Raw genomic sequence first — 20,982 nt, forward strand, 5'->3', positions numbered from 1 at the left:
GTGGAACATTTTGATACTCTCCTTGGCAAAAAGGGCTTCAACATCCAAGAACACTAAGGTGCAATCTGCACTGGAGCTGCTAACATCTTCAGCATGAGTAAAGCTGACACAAAAACCCATACTTAGAACTCATTTTGAATGATGTGCAAACTCTGTATCAAAACAGGATAATCTGTGCCCACTCCATCTGCACCCACTCTGTTCTTTCAGTGCCAGCTGGAAGACTCATGCCTCTGAACCCAATGGATTAAACAAATCCATGCGGAGCTGCCGATAAGGCTTTTTGCTTTCCTAGGAAGTTGAACCAGCCTGTTACCCCTGTCACTTTGCTGACCTGTGGCTGTGCCAGAGGGTCTTGACAGTGCAGCAACAAGAAAACACAGGATAGTGTTGTCTTACCTGAGAAACAGTCACAATTAGGATCGATCTTGCAGTCACAATCTGATGGGGCTCCAGCAATTATGGAGATCTCACCGTTGGTTGTGACCTGTTGTATCCGGTTGATCTTCCTTTCATCAGTCTCAGCAATGTAGAGTATCCCACTGTGGGATACAGCGATGGCTCGGGCTGACTCCAGGGTGGAGTGGATGGCCACCTTGCTGACAAGGAAGTGATCGATGCCGGGCACCTGGCAGTGAATGGGGCGTCCTGCGATGATGCGCACACGTCTGCTCTCAGAGATCTGCAGGACAATGTTGTTGTCCAGGACGTACAGCGAGTTGTCCAGTGGGTTCACCGTCAGGTCTGTTGGCCACTCTAACCGCACCTGTGAAACAGAACCGGGGGCAGGTTCAAAAAACAGAAAAAAGAACAATTAAGACACAAAGCAGCGTTGTTCAACCATCTCTGAGAACCATGTGAGAACACACTGCTGCTGTGAGAACACACTGCTGCTGTGCTAGTATGTGCCTTCAATTGTGTTTGTCAGAATACGTTTCTACAAGCATACCCTTTTTGAGAGATCCAGCACCAACGTGGAACCAGATTTGATTTCAAAAGTAATTTAGCAACCCCTGAAAGGCATTTGCACAAGTCCATTAAGGGCAGAACTTTATTATAATACCTGTACATTCATGCAACATCAGCCAGAAAATTCTCCAGGTCTGAATGTAATAGTTTCAAGGTTGCGCTCAGCACTGGCAGAATGGGAAAGTTAGAGGTTGTCAATGTCCTTACACTTTAATTGACCATTAGCACAAAAGGAAAATGACACGGTAGAAGAACAAAACACAATGCCACAATTTATTTACTAAGCCAGAAATGTTAATAAGACTTATGTGCCATAAAATATATAAGCTCATAAATTCTTTGTAATGTAATAATGCACTGATATATCAGACTTCACATGATACAGTAACTCAGCCATTATTACTTATAATGATATTAGTTTGTGAATTCAGTATTTCTGTCATGGAGTAAGTATATTTGTCATAGTTAAGGTGAGTTTTTTGCCTTTCTCCATGAAGTTCAAGGTATCATTCGAACAGAGTTTCCGAACAGCACAGGAGAAGATGCTAGAAGAATGACATTGCTGACTTGACGCCTATTGCATCAGGACCTGGAGGAATTCAACATGTTCCCAGCTGGAGGTGGGGCAGCCTGTCACCCTGCAAAGACAGCTGGTATGGAGGCTGCTGACCACAGTGTGTTCTTGCAAGAGCTCCAAATTCCTCCTACAGAGAATGCTCTGAAGGCAGTGCAACAGTTCTGGTCTGGGAATGAGCAGCTGAGGAGAACGGTGCTTCTCCCCATTTAAAGGCTGGTGGAGGATTTAGTTTGCAGCTTGTCTATGGAAAGGTCACAGAACAACTGATTTGCAGAGATTGCAAGACAGACTGTTTTTATCACAAGATGCTTTGCTTGTTATCCATTGTGAAGAGACGGCTGCTTTTATCTGAGTGGAATTTCTATGGACTAAATATTTCAGTCATCAGATGAGAATAAATGCCAAACTAAAATGCAATGGTTTTATAGGCAGCTTCCACAGAAGCTTCCACTGTTTCATGTACTGTTTTTGTTCTTTTTTTCCACTGCGCTAATTAAAAGATCTATGAATGCAGAGCCCGCAGATGATAATACAATGCTCAGCACTGCAGAATAACATATGGTGGAGCGTGTGGCCATCACAGGCCACCTGCTCACCCAGGGTCAGCTCAGGCACCAGGCTGAAGGCCAGCTACAGCCTTTTGCAAGCATTGGTACTTCCAGATAATCTCATTTCCAGAAGCACATTTCTGGTTTGATAATTGATGTTTTAATAAAGCTAGGGCACTGCGGCTCCTGTGTCTCGCCCTACGTGGTTATGCGGTGCACCACACCATTATGAAGGCTCACAGAGTAATCGAACTCCTCCTCATGCCCAGTCCATTTTACTAGACAACATAATAACTGACATTAAAACTAATGCTGTTGGGTTCAAGATCCGTTCTGAACCAAGTGGCAGACTCACTCCAAATGACAATAACTGTGGTGAGATAGTTGGAAACAGATTCCTCCCATAAAGGTGCTGAATTGTGTGTCCCACCCAACACATACGGGCTGCTGCATGCTGAGCTGCTAACACACACCTTCCTTGCTTCAGCTGAGAGGTCGATGGAACCTGAACAAAACTTCAGGTGCACGCAAACCTCTACAAAGGCTGTCTGTGGAAAACTCAGGAAGAAACATTTCTGCAGTGTGCTTTCAATGCAGAACATTTGATTGCTCTGTCAAACCAAATGGATTATTTGTGACGGCAGAAACCTTAGTGCCCCCTTCACAGATCACTCTGCTGTAAAAATAATCTGTGATTAACTGTAACTAGATTATTAGTGGGAAAAACTTTGGGTTGAAACTCCCTACTTTTGCCATAACAACTACGCATAGCACCTGCCATATCTTAATACCTGGTTTGCCTTTGCAGACCAGCCACATTGTCTTTGCCTCAGTGAATAAATTGAATTCCTCCCACTGTGAAGGTACGTCTGGTGTCTTGCAGATAAACAGCGGCTGATCTGGACCAAAACAACTTTTTCTCTGGTTGATTTGAGGCTGGTTTTGTTTATTGAGGTAGAATAAGCTTTATGGAAATGTCCATTTCACTTGCAGCAAGGTGCCTAAAACCTAAGAAGCTGGATCTTAACAGCTGCCATTATCTGCAAGCGCACTGCTTTCATACTGATTGCTTCTGCAAATCTAGCTGCATTATGGTAAAAATAGCTCAAATTTAAATTGAGGACATCTAAACAGTTCTGGCTACTAAACCTGACCTGCCACCTAGCTCTCTGCAAAGCTCGCAGAAGGATGACTGCACTCATTCCTGGGTTTAAAGCAGTTGTGGATGTACTAATGGTCTAATTCCAGGCAAAACATTAAAGCTAGCATGTACCTGTCGGGAGACTGCAGCAAAAAAACAGCTGCCACTTGCTGCTGGAGGGGAAAAAAAGGTCATGTAGGCCAATTAAAAACAATCAAATGTACAAACAAATGCAAAATGCAGAAGTTCTGAATCCAAAGAAGAATTTCAGATTTAGAAAGACAGGATGTGGCTTCATGGCATTAAAAGATTGTCAGCTGGGGTTGCTGCTCAGCCCTCTTCTGCTCCTGCAGTCCCCACAGCAGTGCTGAGCTTTCCCTGCTCCTGTGGTGTGTGGGTTCAGGAATCGTGTCTGGCTGAAAACTAATCACCACAATCAGCTTAAGCTGAAGTGTAAGTGCACCCTCAGGTTCACTGTTACCTTGAAAAGTCACCGGTTGTTTCTTTTCTTTGAAAGCAAGCTGCCCTCTGGCAGGCTTCTGTGACCAAACCATCAGTTGTGCTGCGTTCAAAGCCAATAAACATATTACAGAGAAGCATTTCAATTCTCATCTGATATGACTGTGCCTATTAAAAAGTTTTTCCAGACAAAAACTCAGTTAGGGTTAGAATATTAAGTCAGTTAATATACTTTTTAATCTGAAGCAGCACTTCATCTGCAGAGATGTCCTCTCCTATAGATGTGTATTTTTCTTATAATTAAGAACTGAGCCAACTGCCAAGAGTGTTTGCTTAAACTTGATAGGTTCTTATTTTTAAGCAGTGCACAGAAACAGCTTTGCAGATTATCCTATTATAAGCAAAAAGATAAGATTTGTTCAACGGCAGTCAATACTTTACTTCACACATTGAAATTTCCAGGTGACAATCTAGATTTGGTTCACTGGAGACTGAGCATATGCAGTGGAAATCACTGTGGAAACAAGTGAACCCTTGAGCAATGAGACCTTTTGCATGTAAGTATTAGCATGTCAACTTCTCCAGGAATCCAGCATTTAACTGTCAACATAAGGCTCCAGCTATAGGTAATAATCAATGTCTCGTTTGAGAAGTGCAAAATTAAAACCCACTGGCCTGGCTTTCTAACAGGTTTTTTTCATGTCAAGTGTTCTGGAAAACACAAAATGCACTGAGATGGTTTGAACTTAAATTCATTTTCATGGGGAGATCTGCATTTATGGAGTTAAATAGCACTCAGGCTTGAAAGATTGATATATTTTCTTTCTTGCAACAATATGTGTGTGCCTTTATAACGACCTGCCGCCCTATCTATCTGGTTGTGAAAACTAAGTATCTTTTGTGCAACAGAACATTGCAACTAAGTAAATATAGTGAGTTTTTTGCAAAGTGGCGCTCATGCCAGAGCATTCAACCATACACCTCTTAAACATGCACAGACACCCACGGACACACACTTCAGTGTCAGTGAAGAGTACTGTTCTGCTTTTGGCTTTGACCACATGACCAAAGCACTCTGCACATTTTGCACAATATTTTACAGCCATGGCCTTTTTGGTGTTACTTTACAGAAATCAGATCAAACACGTTTTACTGTTCATATCAAAGCAAGAAAAGTACTGAGGGAAAAACGTATCCTTATCCACAGATGCAGATTTCAAGAGCTTAACCGTTTGAGGCGCTAGGGTAAATTTCACTCGGGTAAGTTTCATTTATCGTGGGTTAAAAGAAGCTGCATAAATCCATAGAAAGTCATCACCATCACTTTGATTTCCTGCCATGCGTTGCTTGTATGTTTTGATTTAATTTCGTGTAGTAGCATAAAATTCATGCCAATTGTTTCTAATAGCTTTGACTGATGGATTACTTCCTATCGGTACTGCTCAGCCTCAAGCATTTCTGTTTATGATAGCTTTGTCTTTATTTTGCTCTATGATATGCATTAGCAGACCTGATCACAGCCTCCTCCATATTTCTCTTTTGCTGCTAACCTCGTTCTCTTACTTCCTTCTCTCTACACTCGCTTCAGCTGTTGCTTCCAGCACAGTCCTGTACGCACCCCACTGCTATATGGAACAGTATTTTCCTCTTCCTCCTGAACCCCTTCTTTCTCCTCCGCCCCTGTGTACAAAGGCTCACAGAAAGGACTTGCTCAGGTGGGGCTCTAGAAGTGAACACGCAGCTCACAAGGCTGGAGAAGCCTGGTTCTGTTTCCCTGTACTTTCTACATGATGTCTCACTATATACATTCATCTCTATTTTCTCACAGTTGACAAGCACTGATATTTTTTTCATCATTTTTCTGTCAGTTTGCTCTCACTTCTAGGCTCTCTCTTTTGTCGACACTGACACTGTCAGCTCCCCTCGGTAGCATATCTCCTTCCTTAATGGCACAGAGACAGAACTCTGCTCACACAGCCTGACACAGGGAGCACTTGGCACGGTGGGATTACAGCTTCCTCCCACACGGAACCAGCCTTTGTTTCCCATGCTCCTGATGCTGCCTACTACAAAATTCAGTATTATGCAGTTCAGCTGTAGCGGTCCCCACTCTAAACTTCACAAATGTTGCTCTCTATGCATTCATCGTTCCCCAGTGCAAAATCCAAATAAATGAGTTTCGCAGCCTAACGACCATTGTTTGCTGCTCTAGGCTAGGCAAACAGCTGTGGCACATTCACAGAGGCAGCTCGGAGCTCTGATGCCCTGATTCCCTGGGATCACGGTTCATGCATGATTCCCTCAGCCTGCCCCTACCCTCAGTAATTTCCAGTGGGTGAGGGCCCAGCAGAGGAGCACAGAAGGAAGGCTCGCACTCCTCTCCACTTTGCTTGCTGTAAGCTCCACTGTTCTCTTTCTTACTAGCTCTCTTCTGGTTCCATAATTTTATTATTATTATTATTATTTTAATTATTATTATTTTTTTCCCCTACTTGAAAACTTCAAAGACTGCATGAGGAATCTTGGGTTGCCTCAATCAATAGGAAAGTTGATTTCTACGGGGACAGGTTTCACACTGTCTTTACTTAATAACAGAATATTACCTAGAAATACATAAGCCCATTGACTATGAAAATCAATGGGACTTAGATTCCTAAGCCATTTAAGTCTGTTTAAACATAGTATCCATGGTTTATACAAGTTAGGAAGAAAATACTTCATTAAACACCCAGAAGGAATTACAGAGTATTTCAAGCAGTCCAGTGTCTCTAAGAGGAGGAATCTGAGACTCTTCACTTAAAATGTCTGAAAATAAATCATGAATTTGAATCCAACTCAATCTTGACTCCTCTTAGAAACCCTTCTGGTTTAGGATTAGGCTGCTTACACCAAGTTTCAACCACTGACCTGTTCCTATTTGCTCTATTTTTGATGTATCTTTTGTGAACAGTTCAGTGCTCTTATTATAGTCCACACTAACCACCAAAGACATTGGCTTTACTGTTTCCATTGACACAGACATAGAAATCTAACTGAACTGGTAAGTATAATAGAAGAAAGAAATACATATGGATGGAAGACCTGGAGGGTTTTACATCATATCATGACTTTCTCCAGTTTTCACCAGAGACATCTACATGCTGTTCAGTTTTCCATTTAGCTTTGAGCAGTTTATTGAATGGCTATTGAGTGATGTTCAGACATTTATGATTTTCCTGCAATGTGACCTACATTGCTAAACTTCATAAATTTATCCTCCAAGGCAGTGTATCATTTTGCATGCCATACCCATCCCAAAGGAATCTATCAGCAGGAGATGAGGCCCAGTTTGTAAAAGACGAATGTCCTTCAGACATTTTTAGCTAATTTGTTTGTAAATGTGAGTGTTACTGTCAGAGTAACATACTGCAGAAAATGGTGCTCTCTATCATTCTGTTCGTGTCTCTCTATGTACCAAACTTAATAATGCAGAGCTATAAACATAACCTCTGTATGGCAGGCTACAAATGGGTACAACCAATTTGTGCCTTGACATTTGCATTTTTTTTCCTGCACTGAAACAGTGTTTATTCTCATTTTTTGCTCATGAGAAACAATGGTCAAAAAGATGCCAAAGCAAAACCAATATCAAGGGGAAATCATGCACTCCTCGCTGCCATCCCCTGGCTGCAGATCCTGCCACATTACTCTTGTAGCTGCCACAGCTTGCTTTCATTTGACTTCAGTACCCTGTAAGGATAACTCAGTTCTAGCAGTAATACCAGAGATATCACTAATTCCTCCAAAGCAACAATTCCTGGTGCTAAAACCTTTCCAGTCCTTGCTTCTAACTAGCAGTGAGACCCAAGAAGTACGAGACAGAAATGGAACAACAGTCTCTAGAGCTCCCTCATGCTGACATGCTTCAAAGCCCTGCCCTTTGTAAGCAGTTATTATTCCAGTGTTGTTTTGACACAATATACAGACTTCCAGCTTCTTCTTAGCACCTGGAGCAATTTGCACGCCAGAAGGATCGCCGTGCTGGCTTTTCTGAGCTTCCTCCCAGTGGTTATCATGGTGCAATGCTATCAGTCATACAACCATTCCCACATTTGCTTTTTATAGTTTCAAATGCAACAGTCTGCCACCATAGAAAATTTCAATGACCTGACAATAAAACTGAATACCCATTCCTTGTCCCCACCCCCTCCAACCCCCCCGCCATTTACACGCTGGTATTATTCCTTTAATTTCTGTATGCTTTCTTCTGATCTGCTATGGAAAGGCCAAGAGCTCAAAGACTAGCCCTCACTGACAGTAGGGTGTGATACATCACTGCAGGAAGCGCATCGTCACCTCTGGTGACCGCTGCCCTCCATGCTCTCCTATATGGAATCTCCAGATTCCTTCACCCTAGTGCTGTGCAATGTTTCCAGATGCTCAAAGCAGAATATGCTAGGCAACCTGAAATACTTGGAATAGAGCTAGTAAAGACAAATACAACTGAAGCAACTCACTTTCTAACACACCAATTTTGTGCTTTTGACTCCACAGATTGTATTGGGTAGGCTGGTTAGAGGACGAGTACAACACACACACATTACTGGCCCTGACAATCCTAAGAAATGGTGGAAGCAGTAACCAACTCCATCCAAGCACTTATTTCTTTAATCATATGTGGTCCTTATTATCAGTGGGTGCAGATAAACAACTGGATTAAAATAAAGGAGGGACACTGCCTACTTGGCTTGCTTCCAAATGCTCCCATCAACACTCACATCTCCTCCAGGAAACCTCAGGTTGACAAAGAACTGCCTTTCACTATCTGAACTATCCTCTGCAGGATATAAAAGAACCATATATGCATTCTTGTAAATAGAAATATTTACATATGCATTTATAGTATACAGTAAGTATAAATTTATTCTTCGTGCATACATTTTGTTCACTATGTCTCCTTAACAGATGAAAAAGTCAGATACAGTCATCAATATATCTCAACGCACTGCAGGCTCTCACCAACCCAGCAAAGCTGTGCTACAAATTTACAGCAGCGCAGTTCAGCACTGCAGGCACCCCTGCCATAAATATCACCATATTTTATCGCACTGAAGCCATCTTTAAACAAGGGATATAATCAAAGATGACTTGTGCATAAGGACTAAAACACATGGCAACCAGTGATGACAGTAGCTTGAGAAAGTGCAACAGGAGGTCCTCAGCACTGACCAGCCCCGCCAGAACCTGAAAGCACCAACATGGTCCTCAAGTGCTACCTTCATGCCAGCACCCACATCTTGCAGACTTTAGTTACTTCCTCCATTCTCTCATTAGAATAGGAAAATTAAATCTGTCTCTAGCAAAAAGTAGGGTGAAAGCCATGAAAACACTCTGCCATGACTCCTCTTGTCATGGGTCACATGAAGCGTCCTGTGCCTCCTGCCTTGATAGCCAACAAAAAGGCTGCAAGTGCTGAAAGCTGATTAAAATGAACATAGTATTTTTACTCAGTAGTAATGCATTATTTATGGCAGGTAATTGAAATAGATTGCTGTTTTGCAGATGACCAATAGAAAAAGAGCACTTGGGACTTTATGGAAGAAATTGGAGTGTTTCTTCACCACACGGAATCTCACTTCTATGACTAATATTTCAAATTCAGCGATAGAATAATTTGATTAGAATATAAAATAGATGTGATGAAACCATCCTGCCCTCTGTTTGATATTCTAAAAATCACATTATACACCTACAAGTTTGATTCATGAGCTCTCACAGACTCTTTTCCACCTGAGGTCCTAATCCTATGAGCCTCCTTTCTCTCAGCCCCTGTTAAAAAGAGGCCACTTACCCTCTTCTCTACCTCCAGGAAAATATCATTTTATCTTCTACCTGAAGATTCCTTTTAAGAGAGGCTTTCAGCTTGGTTTTGCTTCAAAGTATGGATACTAGCAAAGTCTTTTTCTTGCAAACGCGACAATGACCGTAATTATTTTGTATAGGTTTCTGGTTTCAGGGACTAATTATTTGAGGGAGGGCTTTTCTGGTCTACTATCAGCTTTTCTGGACTACTTCATAGATCAAAAAATAGGAAAAAATGACTAAACAAAAAAAGTTTCGAACATCCCCTGTAAAGGAAGACCACAAATAAGAATTAAAGATCCTGCAAATCATCATTTTGTGGTCTTTCAGTTCAGTAATTTCAAGTATACATATAATACGCGCTTCTGCAAAGCTCCAAATAGACAGCAAAGAGGATTTGTATATTTTAGGTGCATAAATTACACTTAACTAGAAGAACGTATCAAAAGCCTCACAGAGGAAGAGGACTAAAAGCAGATCAAGAGCAGGAATATTTTTGCTATAGGGAGAGCCAAGCCATTGCTTTTTGATGGCATGTTGCTCTTTAACAGATAACAGTATTAAGTACCTGCAGCTAAAATAAGGCAACAAGAGGGCATTCTGAACTTTCTGCTTATAAAAGAATGCAGTTTATACTGTCATGTTTATAAACACCTACAGGAACGTGTGTCTTCCTCCAGCCTGCAATACTAATTAATTAATGGGCTCTTTGTAATCCTGTAGTTGGTTTGTGCTGTCCTACTCTCAACCTGGCTTGAAAGCATTCAGCCTGGAATCCATTTGGTTTTCATGCTGGCAGCTCGCTCCCTCTGCTTCTCACTTGCTCATCAGATCATGGTTTTGTCTCTGTATTTTCCTTTCCTGCTTCCAATGCACTCAGGGAAAGTCCTGTTCATGCTGCTTGCTCTGATGAGCAGCCCCTCATCGTTGCACTCAGCTGAGGTCACTGTGTCCTGGGAGCTTTTTGTTCTGTTCAAAAGGCATCCACAATGCCACTGAAGCGTACTGTGCCTGTGCAGATGCTGGTGGGGAATGCCTGCAGCATGTGTGACTGTGGGAGCAATGTCAGCGTTTGCATTTTTGAGAAATAAACTACATTTCAAAGTGATTTTGCTCATCTTTATCCCTGCTTTTCAGCATTCTTCACTGTTTAATGTGGGTCTTCAGCAGAATTACTGCTCTCTTCTCTCTCCTCCATGTCAGTTGTTCAAGGTAGGCTGCCTAGGATGTGGCACTTGTGCCACGTGCAGGTCCCTGTCTAGTCACTCCCCTTTAAACCTCGTTCTAGAGATGTGCCTTTTAATTTGACCCATGCAAGCAAATTGCCTACATAAGTAACACTGACACATTTTTATGAGGGAGCAAAACATTTTGCAGTGTCACTGAAGTTTATGCGAAGCAACACAATATAGATGGTTCCCTCACACAGAGAACTGCTGAACAAAAGCTGATGAAGTGCAAATGTCAAGAAAAAGTCTTCAAACCAGACCTTTCATTTTGCAACGCAGCAGTGACAGTTATTAACACCATCAATCAGGCCAGAGCTATTGCTTTGGCACAGACTCATGCCTGCTGGGACTGACATCAGCTTGAGAACAAGGCCATGGTTTCAGGCTAAGAGAAAGCTCTTGGGATTCATTTTCTGTTTCCTTGCAAACGTTTAGTCTCTTCATTCACAGGGAATGTGCTCAAGATTGGTTTATGCTGTTCCCAAACACTAACTGCAAAAATATAAATGATTCGAGGATCAGAGTGGTGGAAATTCAGCCCACATATTTCTCACGGGAGGAAAGATAGGGGAGGAAATTGCAAGATGGTAGAAATACTGGCTAATTCCCTCCTCAGCTCTCACCAAAGCAATGGAGGCAGAAGAGAAAGGAAGCTTATTGCTCAACCTGAGCTGAAATATGTTTCCTTTGACACAAAACCTCCCACCATGTCAATATAACTTCTAGGAACGCTGGATCTAATGAAGTCCAGTTTCCTAAGGACTTGTGTCTCATGGCTGACTGACTTGGGAGTTTAATAAAATCCAAGCACCAAACGAAGCTCTTCCTGTGAATGGGGCATTTATTAGATCCTGAGTGGATTCTCTAGAGTTTAATAAAAGAAAGCCTGTGCTGCAATATTTCCTTTTGAAAGGGCACTTTAGGTCTTTCTCCCGTAACTGGATTAATATTTTGTATGGGACTTGTAGGAATTTAATTGCCAGGAAGGCAATTTTCCTCTGCAAATTTGGTGGAAATCAGCCAAAGATTCTGATTTGCTGTATATTAGTGAGGTGAATAGTTACACTCAAAGACTGAGGGAATGCGAGCAGTTCTTTCCGATATTCTTGAAAAATGTTTTACCTTAGAAGTTTAGGCCTTGTTCATGTGGCAATACTCAGAGCTTTGGGGTCAGCATTTACAGAAAGGATGACTAGCTCTACACAAAGGAAGATACCAGACAGCTGACCTTAATGTAGATGTCTACCAAAATTCTGGCATCCATGGTGAGCGCTGAGTACATATACATGTGTAAAGCATGTTCAAAGATGTGGTTATGATGTGCAGTTTTCTTTAGATGGGCTTCTCATTAAGAAATGAACTTGCACTGTGCTGAGAAGTCACTCAAGCTAGCTTTGTACATGCAGAAACAGTACTGAGGAGACCAGAATTCCACATAAATACCTCAACCTAATGTCCTGTTCCTTCTAAATTCAGATTAACACCCTCAGAGTGAAGTATGAGATCAAAGCAATTAGTCAAAGCTGGGTAGTTTATTTGCCACAACACATAATCTTTTCAACCACAGCTGTCCTTACCCCCATCCCTATCTGTTATGAATACAAAATTCTCTCTTAAGAATGAGAAAGCACTGAATAACAAACACAGAGTGATTAGAAAGATGTGTTTCTGTCAAACCTGATATTGGAATAAATGATTAAACACTTTCATAATCAACTCATATATTAAAGTGAATGCCTTAAAGTGAAAGCTTGTCATTTATAGTAGTTTTCACAACAGGCAGTTATTCTATGTGTTTACTTCAAGAGTACATTTTAGTATTTCAGTAAATCAAGATATATTGATTTTGAGCAAGTTGTTGATTTCATTGTCAGAGCAAATTTAGCTTTGAGAATTGATTTTATTTGCCTATTTCGTAAGTCCCTCTAAACACACAATTTGTGAGCAACTCACACTCTCTTGATGTAAACGCCACTTGTAATTTAGCCAAAAAACTATCTAACTGGAGATGGCCAAATTCATTTTTTATTACTGTTGATGCCAAGCTGGAATAAACTCAGTGTTCTTGCAAGGACACATTTTTTTTTTTTAAATAAGTGACAATATTCCTTATTTTCTTTGATATAATTTCAGATTAACATGATTGACTTCAATGGGATGTGATTATTTCTCAGTTTTCTGGTTATCAGCAACGATTTTGAAAAAAGAAATAAAAATCCTATCAAGCAAATTTGCTAAGAGCTACATTTCAGAACATGCATTCTGGGGTATTCATTTAGTGTCTATGCTTTACAAAATATGTGCAAATACTCAAAATTCTGTATTGTGCTAAAAACTTCAATAAGAAGAATCACCTACGAACCCACAAGAGAAATGTTCTGAACAAGCAACACTTCCTTAAGCAACATGTACATCTATACTGCAGATTGCTATCAATGCTAGCTCACCTACCAGTGACAGAGAATTATACAGCAAGTAATACTATACTAAAGCTTACTTTGGCTGCCTTTTTAGGGATGATTTAATATGCCGCCATTTATTTTGTTGTTTTGAATATCTACTGACGTGCATTCTCAATTTATCTGAAGATCGTCTCACTGTCTGTGATAAGAAAGTACACTGATTTCCCACAGTGCTGAAGCCTTTGCATACTTTCTAGAAATCCATTGCAATAGATACCTGTAGGTGCTGTGAAATAGAAGCATAAGGCTTGTTCATGGAGAAAGAAGTGCTTTTCTGCTTCTATGGAAAGAAGGCACTATCCCAGCTGAATGTCCATGCCCCAAGAGCAATACGAAGAACTTGCTTTATGATGTACATCTTCTAATCTATGATTTTGCATAAGTTTTTTTCTCCATGGCATTGGGCCTGTATTGCAGAGTAAGGTAAACTCAATCTGTTTCCAGCAAGCAGCCAGCCAGATTTTAGGGGACAGAGCTATTTACATCTTTGGTATATTTGATTTGAACCTGAAAAGTTTACCTTCTCAATTTCATTTTCATGTTAAAAACAAAACCATTTTATCTCCACATTTGCCAGACCCCCTGTTGAAAGTAATTTGCTAAAGGGTGTTTGCATTTTTTAAAAGGAATAGAAAACCATCAACATGAAGCATCGCATTTCAGATTTAGTGAAAGATTTTGTTACTGAACAAAATGAGGGAAATGGGCAAAACCCTGCACATAAATACACACATGTACGTTATATGACCAAAAAAGCAATTATGTGTACAGCCTTATACATAGATCACAAGGAGAAGACACGGAGCAGACAATGCACCTGGCTCCATTCCTTGCCCCTTCGAGATCTCTAATCTGGTTACCAATGCCCCAGGCACTTGTTATGTGTATCCAAGAAGCAAGCAAACATGCTTCAGGCAGCAATAAGTTCCATGAAGCATGGCTCCTGCCAGCAGGTCTGCAGCAATGGAGCGGAGAGTCAGTGCCTCCAGCTACAGAATACTGGTTGCTTCAGTGGGTTTCTGCTCATCATCTGCAGGACTGGCTATCCTACAAGACGAGGTGCTGGAGCAGAAGTCAAGGTGCCCAGAAGCAACATGTCCTTAAGAAAACTACTAAGCTAGTTTAAGCTTGGGCTTAGCAGAGCTAACTCACTTGACTGTGTTGTTCTGCTTTACATGGAAAAGCTACATATCTATGAACCAGAAAGAATAAGAAGGTATATCTATCATTTCCCTGCCTTGCATTTTCAAATGCTTAGTGACAAGTAAAGTGGAACAAGGACACTATCTTCAGTTGTGACCCTAGTAATACAATCCTCAGGTGCTGCTGTGATGGCAGCATTATATTCCATTGTCTGTCCTTGTGAAATCTGATAAAAACTACCCAAGGCATTAACTCCATATTCTACACGTATGTTTTTACCGCTGTTATTCAAACTCTATTCAGAAACTAGGAATAAGCTCTTACCACTGTTCTGCAGTATATTTTAGCTGTGATTTTGCAATGTGAAAGACTGAGGGAAGGGCAGGGAGAAAATGAAATGCAAAATCAACAGGATGCTGGTTATTAGCTTTCACAGTCCATTATATACCCTTTGTAAGCTACATGAATGCCTCAAGTTTTCTTCAAATACTATTTTTCCCCATTTTGAAACTGATTAATTCAAGTATTTATTGGTGAAGGCCAATCCCTTCCTTATGATATCTATAAGGGTGGCTCACTGACTAGTCAGGAATGCTATTTATGTTTCTTCATGATTATCTATATATATCTTTTTCAGTGTAAACTAGAGAGACGGTAAGTGTGCTTCAGTCCAATTTCTTTTACACTGCTCTTGAAATAAGAACTGAAAAGCACTTGGAGAAATGCACTGAAAGGCAGCAGCTTCACTAAAGTACTGCTGTTTTGTAATTACATACTGTAATGCTCTCCCATGATTTAGAACGGACTTAGATGTCAACAGAATATATATTCTTTCCATTTAGCAGTTCAAGCAAATAAGTCTGAATACTGGACTCAAGGAAAGTACTCTAAGCATCCCACAAACTCCTAGGAAGCTGTATGTGAAATCAGCTAGCAACTTTTCAAAGCGGTATACATTCATTATGCACTCTCTACACATTCACATGAAAACTCCTGGATAAAATCAAACATGCAGTTTTGCATTTATGTAATACACCTTATACATTTATGTAATACACCCTGAAATAATAATGTGAATGAAAGATTCACTTCACACTGAGCAGTTCAGAGTTATCAGATTCACCTAGCATATTCTGATATATAATCCTTGTACAAGAAACCAATCCTCCTGTCTCCATAATGTGCAGAACAGTGGCAACAAATGAAAAACAGGTGTTTACCTGAGTGATGTCCATTCCAGAGTCGCAGCTCAATGGCTGGGTTGATGTGAGGCCATTGGAACCTATTATTGTTGTGATCACACCATTCTCATCAATTTTCCGAATCATGGTACCGTCAACGAAATAAATAAACCCATGCTTATCTATAGTGATACCTACATGAAAGGAAAGGGTGGAAAAAAAGAAGTGTTAGCATTGACATTTTCCAGATTAAAGAAATATTTCCTCTCCTCCTAAGGCTCTGAAAAATCAGATGATTAAAATAAGTACGACTCAGTTTTTTTCTACCTATTACTTATTTGAGGCTTACACAAATGGTATATGGAAAGACCTTATCCAGACATCAGACTGCCTATGACTCACAGAGAAAGAAGGAAGATATAAGGAAGAAACAGAAGAAAGAAGCAAATGTTTTTCTTGTCACCTATATAACATTAAATTATGCTCAACAGCTTCATGGCCTTCATTACAGAGCAGGACAAGATCAGCTTTTCGAAAAGCTTATCTTGCACTTGCTTTTTCTTCAATTTTCCACTTTCTTAATTCTCATGCAGAAGCAATTTTTTGTATTACTCACTGTGTGACTTCCTGGAGCATCTGAGCAAGTAGGAAGCACAAGGAAGAATGACTTTTGCAGTATGGGGGCTATACATACCGATGGTACAAAATGGGCTCTGCTTACCAGGTGGAAGGAATACCTGTGCTGCTGAATGTACTGCAGCATGTTATTGCCCAAAGCACATGGCCACCTACTGGAACCAGTCTCATAGCAAGAGTGGTTCCAGTAAGAGTTGGCACTGCTGGGTCTGCATTAGCTCTAGCACCTCTACAATGCAAAGAAGAGCCGGACCTTGAAACAAACACGAGGGCATTGCAGAGTTCATGGTCTTCTCTATTTCCATATTTTCTGTATTTCTCTGGGGAAACTAGAGCACAGAGTGCTGTCTCCCACCAGCAGCATGTGGTACCTCTGTGTCACAACCCATGCCTGACCCTGGTCTATCCCAGAATAATAGTTTTTCTTCATTTCTTCCTGCGTTCAATATTTGTCAGATGTCTTTATATAGCGTGAAATGTATGTAAGATCTTTCTTCCCTGAAATGTTGAAAATAGCTAGAAGAGCACTTCTATTCATGTTAGGTTTGTGAAATCTTTTCTACTGAACCCGCTCAATTTCTTGCTTTAAACTACTTCATAATTTCCCATTTAAAGTTGCATAACTTTGCAATTATAGCAGCTGCTGTGCACAGCCAAGCTATTTTAATAATGAATTTATGTTCTGCTGCACAGAAATGAAAGGCAGAGGACTTGAACAGATGGTTTGGACAGTGCCTTGTATGGTTCTTGATTTTTGTCCCCTGCATTTAGCACAACTGAAGGCTGCACGTTCTCTGAGTTTACAAAATACTTGTCTGCCTGCCAGCTTAGGATATCACGCAGCAATTCCATACATAAGGAAAGAAATGAAAAAAATAACTTTCCCCCCATCTCCTAGTCCTACTTCCTGATATTAAATTTCAGCAGCGGTAGCTGAGAGTGGTGGGGAAATACTGTGGGGGACAGAGGCAGGACCAGGCAGTTGTGATGGGCATCACACAGATCCATGGGGCTGACAGTCCCTCTAGGCCCCCAGGTACATATACATCTGACAGCTGGAAGCAGGTCTGGCCTTCGGGCTGCCTTTTACAGTGCTATCACCCAATGGCAGAGCCCCAGAATAAATCACCAATGGGCCCTTTCTAACAGAGAGCAGGAATAACATCAATACCAGTCCCTACAGAGGGACCAGCAGGTTACAAGAACTTGCCTTTCCCCCATACCAGCTAGACTGATGGCCCAGGTTTCATGACCTGCTCTGTGGTTTGTATGTGTGCAAATGAAAATGGTTATGTTCACCTCCTTCTACCACAGTGTGGGGCCACAGAGCAGGTGAACCTGGGGGTCCTTGGGTATCTTCTTTTGCTGAGGCACTGTGCATACCTGAGATCCTTCCTGGGCTCTGCACTGCTCTCATCAGTATTGCATGGTGAAGTTAAAGCATGCCAATGGATTAGAAAATGAAAAAGCTGTTAGGAAATCATGTTAGAATTTCTTCTTGGATGTGGGAAGATCTCTTCAGATTCAGCCCCTTAACTCTTACAGCTTTCTTGGAAGCCTCTTCAAGGATCTTTCTGAAGGAAGTGGAGAAAAAAAGCTTCGCTGTGGTATGGATGGTGTGTGAACACAGCTATGATTGCTGGAGGTGTTTTTAGCCTTCTTGATAATGCCTTGTGGAGCTGTATCAATTGGTATATCAGATGGAGAAAGATGAGCTGAGACTTGCTTTGCTTTTCAGCATAGCTCAAGCTTTGAAGTGAGAAAGCTGATGTGGGCGGGACCTACAACACAGCTGCTGTGCCTTGGGGCCTCCCTCTGTATGGGCAACAAGGAGCCGTACTGCTCACCTGGGCTGGATCCATGTCATGGACAACCAAGGCCAGGATCCATCATCAGGGCAAGTGCATCTTGTTTTACGCAATTTCCCTGCAAGCAGATGGCTCTGTTGGCTGCAAACCAGCCATTATGTAAAAGTCAGAAATTATGCAGCAATGAAACAAAGCTTCTCAGCTGTGTTGTTGAATGGATTTCAAACACCGACTACACAAGAAAATCAAAGATCTTTTAGCAATAACAACACACATTTTACTTTCCAGCTACAGCAGAAAGGCAGGCTATCTGCAGGGGAAGTTCAATCACTGAGGAATTTCTAGAGGATTCATGCATATACTGTGTGTAATGATTTGCTCTGGGTGTAAGAGTTGTCACCACTCACTCCATGACTGGTGTAAGGTGGAATAATACAAAGATGGTAAAAGATATTCAAAAGGTTATTTATAAGGAAAGACTCACCAATATGGATGCCTTTGATGGGAAATGCTGAGGCAATCTCCACCAGGGAGCAATCTCCAAGAAATGCTGCCTTTGTGGTGGTCAGCCCTTAAATGAGGTCTAGAGGAGGTGGAGTCAAGCTCCATCCCTTCCGGGAGCACAGCTAAATTATTCTCACCTGTGCTCCCACAGCTGACCCAACACTTGCCTCAGCTGATTAATCAGAGGTTCAGGCTGTGATTACCAATTTCCCATACAGAATGGTCATTCTTAGGTGTTGCTCTGCTTTGCCATTTAAATTCTGTTAACAAGCTTTCAGCATGGAGTGCTGCTGGTGAGATAACATGGCTATGAAGCACCATCACTAAAAAAGATGGCAGCAAAAGTTTTGCTTTCTGTTTTCTGCACAGAATAGTACTTGAATGGGCTCGTTACAGCTACGACGTACAAAGAAGGCTGACTGTTCTATCTCCTATTATGAGCTCCGAGGAGTGATTTTGGTAGAGGGTTATTTCTCCTGACAGATCTTAGTGTGCATACATATGCTATTGAAAATGCAAATAACACTTTGAAAGTTAACTGATCACTTCTGTGTGTAGTCCCCATAGGTATAAATTCAAAATACATATGAATGTTATAGATCTGACCTTTACTTTCACTCTTGAAACTTGGCCTTGCATCGTTAATGGAGCTAAATTCACAGTGGAATTATAATTAAATTGGAAAATACAGATTAAAATTAATACAGCCAGTTCTCAGTTAAGACTGATTCTTTCTGCTGTGTGTCATAGACCACAGTTGTGTTTTAAGAAACTTCCTGGGAATAAATCCTTTTCAGAATGCAGCAGCGAACAACAGCTAGAGCTACATACTACCTTCTTCTAAATATTTACACTTTTTGCTCTGCTAAAAACTTTGCAAATGATCATTTCACACCGAAAACTTCCAATTAAGCTTCTGGAGAGTTTATACATGAAGATCTAAAACCACTGGTGAGGACTGATAAAAGAGAATGCCACCTTCAGCCGGAGAAAAATTGTATTTAGAAGAAACTTGTGATTCTCATAAAACTTTTAATAGGAAGAAGTGAATCAAATTGGTTAATTACCATTTTATGGTTGGTAAAAGGGCAAATTACATGCCATCTATTTCTAAACTTCTAAATGTCTCCGGTGCTTTTAATTAAAGCTGCCATCTAGAAACTACTAAAGCAATTTTATGCAATTAGTTATTTATATGTTACCATAATACACCACTCAAAATATGATCCAAGTGATTTGCAGTCTGGTACTTTGTGATCTTTGTCATCTTTACTTCATTACTGTCTTACTACTAGCGGCAAAATTAACAATTCTTTGTCAGCTGGAACATGACTTTAATACTTGCACTTCACTATTGTTCTCTTTGGAGATGCGGAACAGCAAAGCTGAAGCAAACAGCATTTTTAACTACTGACTCCAGAATGTCCCACTTCTAGTCAATGACACGATGGCTGGGGTCATGCTTCCTGCTGACAGTCGTTAGCATAAAGATGAACAACTTACTTTCCCCAAAAATTTCACTTAGATTCTACAGGCCTCTGAAAACACAGGTAAACAAGGCTGCTGAAGAAATATAATGCATCTTGCTGAATCAAAAACGGCATGAGATGAATTTTTTCTGATATGTATATGAAGATTTCAAGCTGCAACTTTGTTTATTCTTCACAAGCTGCTACTGAAACATTCTGCTTTTCTTTTTGAACTGCGTGGAAGGTTTCAAAAGCTCCTATGGATTTATAAAATGGTAAAGACTGAGGAATGAACAGGAGATTAACTATGAAGATTCCTATGAAGGAATCATGAAAAAGTATATTAGGAATTTGGTCTGCATCCTACTAGAGCAAAGAGGAATCTCCAGCTGAGCAGGATCAGGTCCTAAATGGCCTATTGTGACTTGACAAATGTAAAGGTTTAATCTGAGCAGTTGTTCTTGCAGCTTTATTTACTTTAGCAAGAAGTGCTGCAGATGGTGAGCAAGAAGACTGATTATTTCAGGATGTAAGCTACTGGAGTGAACACATTTTCAAAGCCACGATTCTTTTAGTAGTATTTTCTTACTAAAATAACTCCAAGCAAAATGCATAAAACTAAGCTGCAGAACTGATTTTTAATTTAAGCTTTCATTCGTGTTGCACGGTCACATGCCTGATTAGAATGCTCATTTTTATGCATGGGCTTTAAAACTTACTCCAGCCTTCTACGTTTCCCTGCTGCCTGCTTTGAGGTCACCACAGCCACAGTGGGGTTGCTGCACTATATTCAGGTAGGCTGAATCCAGTGTGCAGTTCTTAATTTCTTCTGCAGCAGTGACTCTCCACGTAGCTTGCACAGATGTGACCACCTATCTTCCAGTCCCAAAGTCTGGTTTGGACCCAGCAGTCAAAAACCATGCACTGCAGACACTTAGACGGTAGATTCTTTGGTTTTAGTGCTTGGGTTTCCAAATGCTGTAAAGTCATTTCAGTAACTTATAGTTCAGTCACT

At 40.9% G+C, this 20,982-nt stretch overlaps 1 protein-coding gene across 7 annotated transcripts in view; it reads right to left on the reverse strand.

The window, feature by feature from the left end:
• TENM1 (teneurin transmembrane protein 1) overlaps window positions 1–20,982 on the reverse strand; it is an 813,967-nt gene that overhangs the window by 26,491 nt on the left and 766,494 nt on the right. For all 7 annotated transcript variants that reach the window (XM_072336858.1, XM_072336859.1, XM_072336863.1 and 4 more), the window contains 2 exons: window positions 15,590–15,744; window positions 400–766 (listed from right to left, as the gene is read on the reverse strand). In XM_072336858.1, coding sequence (XP_072192959.1) covers window positions 400–766; window positions 15,590–15,744 — 522 coding nt within the window. The remainder of the gene's footprint in view (window positions 1–399; window positions 767–15,589; window positions 15,745–20,982) is intronic.

Source organism: Excalfactoria chinensis, chromosome 4 (genome assembly GCF_039878825.1).
Source record: "Excalfactoria chinensis isolate bCotChi1 chromosome 4, bCotChi1.hap2, whole genome shotgun sequence".
Classification (NCBI taxonomy): Eukaryota; Metazoa; Chordata; class Aves; order Galliformes; family Phasianidae; genus Excalfactoria; species Excalfactoria chinensis.